This window comes from Tachysurus vachellii, chromosome 18 (assembly GCF_030014155.1).
Source record: "Tachysurus vachellii isolate PV-2020 chromosome 18, HZAU_Pvac_v1, whole genome shotgun sequence".
Taxonomy (NCBI): domain Eukaryota; kingdom Metazoa; phylum Chordata; class Actinopteri; order Siluriformes; family Bagridae; genus Tachysurus; species Tachysurus vachellii.
The window spans coordinates 2,281,588-2,289,087 of NC_083477.1; the positions used below are offsets into that span (position 1 = coordinate 2,281,588).

General features: G+C 40.3%; 2 protein-coding genes across 6 annotated transcripts in view; both read right to left on the reverse strand.

Moving 5' to 3' along the window:
- The window catches only part of rpl23 (ribosomal protein L23), a 279,577-nt gene that overhangs the window by 239,607 nt on the left and 32,470 nt on the right, over positions 1-7,500 (reverse strand). The gene's annotated exons all lie outside the window — the stretch shown is intronic.
- Positions 1,050-7,500, reverse strand: part of abi3a (ABI family, member 3a) — a 27,567-nt gene continuing 21,116 nt past the window's right edge. For all 3 annotated transcript variants that reach the window (XM_060892056.1, XM_060892055.1, XM_060892057.1), the window contains 5 exons: positions 6,493-6,618; positions 5,315-6,361; positions 4,507-4,599; positions 3,556-3,787; positions 1,050-2,653 (listed from right to left, as the gene is read on the reverse strand). In XM_060892056.1, the coding sequence (XP_060748039.1) occupies positions 6,198-6,361; positions 6,493-6,618 (290 nt within the window). In that variant the 3' untranslated portion in view covers positions 1,050-2,653; positions 3,556-3,787; positions 4,507-4,599; positions 5,315-6,197. The remainder of the gene's footprint in view (positions 2,654-3,555; positions 3,788-4,506; positions 4,600-5,314; positions 6,362-6,492; positions 6,619-7,500) is intronic.

The window sequence follows — 7,500 nt, forward strand, 5'->3', positions numbered from 1 at the left end:
GTGGACGTAGGAATAAAACTCACAACCTTCCGATTGGTAGCCCAACACCTTAACCACTAGGCTACCACACTAGGCTACTAGGCTACCTACCGCGTAGTTCCTACCTGAAATGTATTGCTAGCCAATCAGAGCGTAGTTCCTACTGTACCTGAAACATATTGCTAGCCAATCAGAGCGTAGTTCCTACTGTACCTGAAACATATTGCTAGCCAATCAGAGCGTCGTTCCTACCTGAAACATCATGCTAGCCAATCAGAGCGTAGTTCCTACCTGAAACGTCATGCTAGCCAATCAGAGCGTAGTTCCTACCTGAAACGTCATGCTAACCAATCAGAGCGTAGTTCCTACCTGAAATGTCATGCTAGCCAATCAGAGCATCGTTTCAGCCATTTTGTACCAAATAAGGTATGATCTGACTTTTGATGCAGTGAAATAAAGTAAAAATGAAGCTACCCAGATCTCCTACAAACAACTTTTCCTGACAGCACCAACTGATCGAACGAATACATTTAAGCCAATTTATTTCAATTTATTGAATACTAAAGCACATGGAACTTGATCTAAAACAGAGGTTCCTGCTATCGAAGGGCCATAAACATAAAACTGAAAGAAGGTAGCATTTGAGACAAAGTGTGTCAACAGAAATGAGTTAACTGCTATTTTCACAGAGGAAGTGACATCACTGTGAAAGTCATTTACCGTCCGCTGCATGACGGCGCATAAACGGTGTTTCACTGTGTTTCATGTTTTATCTCCAGAGTGATATGAAAACACAACCCTGCTGAACTCTGGTCTCTGCAGACTTTTATACCAGAAACAGTAAAGCTGATATGAAGGTGAAGCTGAACTTATCACGTAATGATTAGATAGCGCTATAAGACGTACTGAACGGTAGAACTCACGTAACGAGCATCATATGACCTTGTGTTAATTACCGCTGGCTGGCTTTATACTAGTCAATGTTTAACATGGTTAACATGTTCCTGGACTGGGTGTGTGTACGGAAAGTTCCGCCAAGACGTTTATGAGACAAGAACGTCCACTCTCGGTTCAGTTTAAATATAATGCCATTCTTTATTTATTTATTTATTTATATATCATCAAACTCTTACTTATTTTAGTGCTGTGTGTAATATAAAACATTAGACGACATATTGAGGATACAAAACAATAGACTGAGGTCACAAGATAGCAAATCGAGGCCATGGAATAATATAGCAAGGCGTATATTGATATAAGAATGCATAAGTGGGCGAATATCTTGTAATGAGATAATATATAAAGACATCAATATATTATATTGAAGTCATGAGATCATGTTGTGAGGCCACTAGATAGAATAGATAATAAATTCAGGCCATGAAATAACATAGAGACCACAAGATAATGTTTTGGCACCAGGAGAGAATGTAGTGAGAACATGAGATAGCTTAGTGAGGACACAAGATAATAAATTGTAATTGATGATACTAAATTGAGAGCATGACACTGAGACCGTTAGAAAATAAACTGATCCCACAAGACAATGCATAGCATAGTGAGGCCACAAGATGACATAGTGAGGACATGAGACAATATATCAAGGCCACAAGATAATAAATGGAGACCATGAGATAGCAGTGAGACCGTGAGATAAATCGAGACCACGAGATGGTGCAATGACACCATATTTAGACAACGAGACAATATATCTACTAATACTAGAAGACTGTGAGATAATCTTGACTCCATGAGATAATGTAGTGAGAATATGAGACAATATTTTGAGGCCATGACATACTGTATCGATACTGAGTCTTTGTCCTCAATATATTCATCAGGTGATGTCTTATTAAAAATAACCTGTGTGTCACCTCAGGAGCTCTGAACTTTACCCTCTATAACTATCTCCCCAAAACATCTGCACCAAACTGTTTGGTTGGCGTAAAAGTACAAAAACTTTTACAAGCGGATTCACACATTCTAGCCCCGCCCCCTAAACCCACCTCCTACAATTTGAAGGTGGTATTGAATTGTAGCAGGAAGTTGGAAGTGCTGCAGGTGATGTTCTACATCGACTTCGACGTGTGAACGAGGTCTACGCCCGCTGTCTCACACGACCGTTAAAGTAGAAAGGTGATCAAAAATCCGGTAGGAAGATTTCGGGTGAGGCTTTTATCAGTCTCACAGTGTAAATACAAATGATTTCATTTTTCTTAAATTTCTTTCCTTCAGTTTTTAACATCTAATATTAATTTATTTAATACTTGAGAATCGTGCTCTTTCATTTCTAAGTGCTTTAACTCTCGAATAACTTAAACGATGAAACCTACAGAATGCGCATCATAGGCAATTATTTACATGTTTTCTGCTCTTCTACGAAACTGAAAACATATATTTACATGTATTATAAATATGTACAGGATTTCAGGTAAAAAAAAAATAACAGCTATGGCTTTTATTCTGCCTGACTTGTTCATGGTTGTGTTGGAAGGTTGTGTTGGAGGTTTTCAGCTTTCTATTGCAGAGTTCTTCACGTGGATCTCTTCTCTTACGATGGCAGCGCTGGAGAGGATGGATCGATCCGGTCCGGGTTATAAGAGATGAACGCAGGACTGACGGATTCTGTATACGACGGAGGAGGATCATGAGGGAAGTCGGGTTTCACCACAAACTGCAGAGAACAGATACAGAAAAACGAGCATGTGATTGTTGTGCATTTTATTGGAACTTTAGTGTTTATGAGCAACCAAACAAAAGTGTCCTCGCTCTCTCTAAGTACGTGTGAGACGTAGCCACGGCAAAACACTCTCTCACTCACTCATCTTCTACCGCTTATCTGAACTACCTCGGGTCACGGGGAGCCTGTGCCTATCTCAGGCGTCATCGGGCATCAAGGCAGGATACACCCTGGACGGAGTGCCAACCCATCGCAGGGCACACACACACACTCTCATTCACTCACACAATCACACACTACGGACAATTTTCCAGAGATGCCAATCAACCATGTCTTTGGACTGGGGGAGGAAACCGGAGTACCCAGAGGAAACCCCCGAGGCACAGGGAGAACATGCAAACTCCACACACACAAGGCCCGGTCCTTCTGAGCACGTGGTCAGACTTGTCTTCAGTTCCCCACTCGCAAATATAGAATGTATTGTATATAAATATGACATGACAAAGACTACCAATGATGGCCAGCTCCAGAAATCCTGCTGCCGCAACACTGGTCTAAAATCCACCGATAGCAGGATGTCAAATATCTACAAATACAGACTAAGGCTAAATGTCAACAAATCAAGCTAATGGCCATAAAAACGATCCTTATCACCTCATAAATGTATGAAGTCTACGTGAGACGTCTTGTTTTCTTTTTGACTCATACGTAACGTACGTACGTAAAACAAAACCTCAAATTTTTGAATCGTTTAAATGTATAATCTGAAATGGATAAAATTTTATTACAAAATGCTAACTTTAGCTGCATATTTTAACCCCTACAGAAACTAAGAACCCCACAGAGACTCTTTTATCACTGGGTTCTTGGTGGTGATGGTGGTGGTGGTGATGTACCTCGCTGTAAGGAGGAGGAGCGTATTGCTGTGCCAGGCTGTAGTGCTGTGGTCCACTTCGTTCTTCTTCAGGCGGCGAACAGGGGATGACGTAGACGGACGGCGGAGGTTCCTGAGCACGAGCTGATGCTTCTGCCAGCTGCCTTCGCGCCTGCCTCCGCCGTTGACTCTGAACAATACATCTACAAATACCTGTGCAGAGAATCAGCACAGCAAACGTAGGGATGATGATTCTGAAGAGGAAGAGGAGAGGAAGAGTTCAGTGAAAACGATCACACGCACACTTACACGTCTGAAGCCTCATTCAATTAAAATAAAAAATATATATATTTACATGTAAATGCGTGACGTGTACGTCTTTAAAAATGAGTTTCGATCCTTTAAATATATTTAACGTATATTAAAAGTATATATCAATCGCCGAAGTATTTATATGTAAACGCCTTAATTTGATTATTTTAAAAAAAAAGTACAATTCTGAAATTTTATTATTTAAAAAAAATGTATATATAAATTTTTTTTTATTAATGTATAGGTACATGTATGAATTTGATTCCTTAAAAAATTTAAGTAAATTAATTTAAAAAAGTAAAATTCAGAAATGTGTTTACTTAAAAAATGTATATGTATTTTTTTTTCATTCATGTAAAAGAGAATGTTTAAATTTGATCATAAAAAAATAAACAATTTATTTGTAAATAAATCTATATGTACATTTTTAAAATTCATTTATATTTAAATATGTTTTTATTTTTAAAAAAATGTGAACTCAAAATTCAAATTAGAATTTTCATTTAAGACAAATTAAATGTCTGATTTTTTTAAATTGAGTGCATGTGTAAAAATCAGAAGTTTTTTCTTTAATTAAACGTTTAAGGAAGTCTTTAGTTAGATTTAATGAGATTTAATGTTCTGTCACTGTATCGGTGTGATTTTAGGAAAAGAGACTCACTGGAAAACACGAAAGATCAGCGGTAACGAGGAATCCATCTTACTGAAGAGCTGGTCAGTGGATCTCCAGTGGAAACGTCTTTCAGTGGATCTCCTGAGGAAATGAAGATCATTTTGAAATGTTTCATAGAGATCGATACCTCAGCGGCGTAGAACTCTATAATGACGTTCTGCTTAGCTTCGGTCTCGTTTCTTAAATATTAACCCTGACACCTTGAATTAAAGGGATCAAAGGGTCCGATCTCTCTTCGCTAAAATATTCCGCAGCACAAAATTCGTCAATGATATTCATTTACACCACAACACACAGCTGACTTCGGAGTCCTACCCGATAACGACGGTGGCACGATGGAAGGCTTTTGTTTACGATCGGAAATGAAGCGCTGCGTCTCTTCAGTCGGAGCTGAACTTTCCCGGTCTGAGACGGACGAGGAACGTGCAGGGTGAGAACGAAAGGTTTGTCATTAACTCATAAACACAGGCAGTCTCACATGACCAGGTTTATTGTGCTATTTTATTGGTGTTACCAGAAACGCCGGTGTTTAAAACGTCTTGGAAGTCCAAAGCGATATCTATATCTGATCACAGCTGTAATTTTAACTCACGAGACCTGATTTTTACTTTAAACCACTTCCTGGTTCAAGAAACGTGTATTACAGTATGTTTATGTAGCTAAATGCATGTACAGTAAGAGCAAATCTTTTCACTTTTTATTGCTTATGGCTTCAAAATATAATCAATAAAAAGTGTCAAAGATTCCAAAAGATCATATTTCTAAGATTTATCTTTACTATAAACACAGGTCTTACCTGAAGGGGATCAGGGGATCGGGTGATCAGGTAATCGTCCGGCCTGGGACTCGGACGTCGAGCGAGACTTATCAGTCTTCTTACAGACCTGCGTCTACACACACCTCAGTGTTTATTACCACGTCGTAATGGTTAAAGTCACAGTGCCTGCACTTGTCATGTTTTCAAAATAAACTATAATGCAGGTTAGGCACGTTCCTGACCACCTGACGTCGGACGTTACTAAAAAAACCACAGTCGGCGTTAGAACACTCTAAGCTGCTTGTTTATTTATTTATTTGTTTGTTTTTACGTCTATTAGCAGTCGGAATGTTTCCTGATCCCGTATATAGACCTGGATACGTTAAAGGAGTGATGTGTGAGTATTTACGCCCTCTGCTGCACGTAAGGTGAACTGAATTATTTCCCTTTTCCCACAAAACACCATGTCGCCCCAGTGACTTCATTCAAACTCATCAAATTTCATGTGTAGAGATTTTATTTACACAAATGACTGTTGTTGTTGTTGTTTACATAATTCATCCAGCCAAACACATCACAGCAAAGCATTCTGGGAAAATCACGCTCCCATAAGAGCTTGATCGCTTTTTATCGGTCGACTTTAATAAAAGTACTGAAAAGATTAATGAAGAATCGACTCGTCTGATCCGTCTGTTCATCCGTCTGTTAGTTGGTGTTAATAAATACTTCAATTATTCCAGGATTAATTAAAAAAAAATGATGATATTGACAAACACAGACAGACAGCGGAGTTAGCATTTTATAAAATCGATTTATATGACATACTGTATGCAGTAATTAAACATTTCTGTGAAAACCACATTAATTTGCTATTAAAAAAAATAGATGTTTCCATGTGAACTGTATTCCAGTCTGCACTCGTTTAGTTCGTGGTCGTTACGTAGTTTCCAGGGAAGAACCCCTCCGTGCCATTCAGGATTCCCTCACACCAGCCGTCATCGTTCCTCTTAGTCAGGTAAATTATGTCACCTTCATGAAAAGTCAAGTCTCCCGGTTTGCCCGCTTCATAGCTGTACAGCGCCACCACTTGGTGGAAAAAGGAAATCACAATGAGCTTCTAGCAAAATCTATAGAGCTACGATCTCTATAATCGTGTCTAATAAGAGTACGGCTCGGTGGAAATATTTATGACGGTTCAATCCAGCGAGATATTCTACCTTTCTCCTGGTATTGTGCAGAAGTAGAGATGTCGTAGTCCACAGGTGGAGGTAAAGGAGGAATCTCCTCAAAGCCATCCATGCAGTCCATGGGTGGAGGAGGAGGAGGTGCCGGAATCTCCAGGTCTAAAAGGATGAACATGAAGATAAGTTATCAGCGACATTTACATAATCGGTTATCTGGTTCATTTTCTACATGGACAAACTCGGAGAAACCTGACCATCACACCCGTGTGTCCTTGTTGAACATTCATTCATTCATCTTCTACCGCTTATCTGAACTACCTCGGGTCACGGGGAGCCTGTGCCTATCTCAGGCGTCATCGATCATCAAGGCAGAAAACACCCTGGACGGAGTGCCAACCCATCACAGGGCACACACACACTCTCATTCACTCACACACTCACACACTCACACACTAGGGACAATTTTCCAGAGATGCCAATCAACCTACCATGCATGTCTTTGGACCGGGGGAGGAAACCGGAGTACCCGGAGGAAACCCCCGAGGCACGGGGAGAACATGCAAACTCCACACACACAAGGCGGAGGCGGGAATCGAACCCCCAACCCTGGAGGTGTGAGGCGAACGTGCTAACCACTAAGCCACCGTGCCCCCTTGTTGAACATCTCATTCCATATTTATTCTCCTCTTTGATCTTATAATAAGCTTCTCTCTAGTCTTCTGAAGGTTTTCAACAAGATTTTGAAACTAAAAAAAAAAAAAAAAAGCATAGCTGTGGGGGTTTGTGTTCATTCAGCAACAAGCACAGTAGTGAGACCAGACAGTGATGTTGGGATGTTGAGGAGACTCCAGTTCCAGTTCCGGTTCATCCCAGTGGGGTTGAGTCAGAGTCAGGGCTCTGTGCAGGACACTCGAGATCTTCCACTCCAATCATATCACCTTCATGGATATCGCTTTGCTTTGTGCACAGCTGCATTGTCGTGCTGGACCATTGTTTGGGCTTCTTAGGGGTGCACATACTTTTGCCACACAGCATACCTTG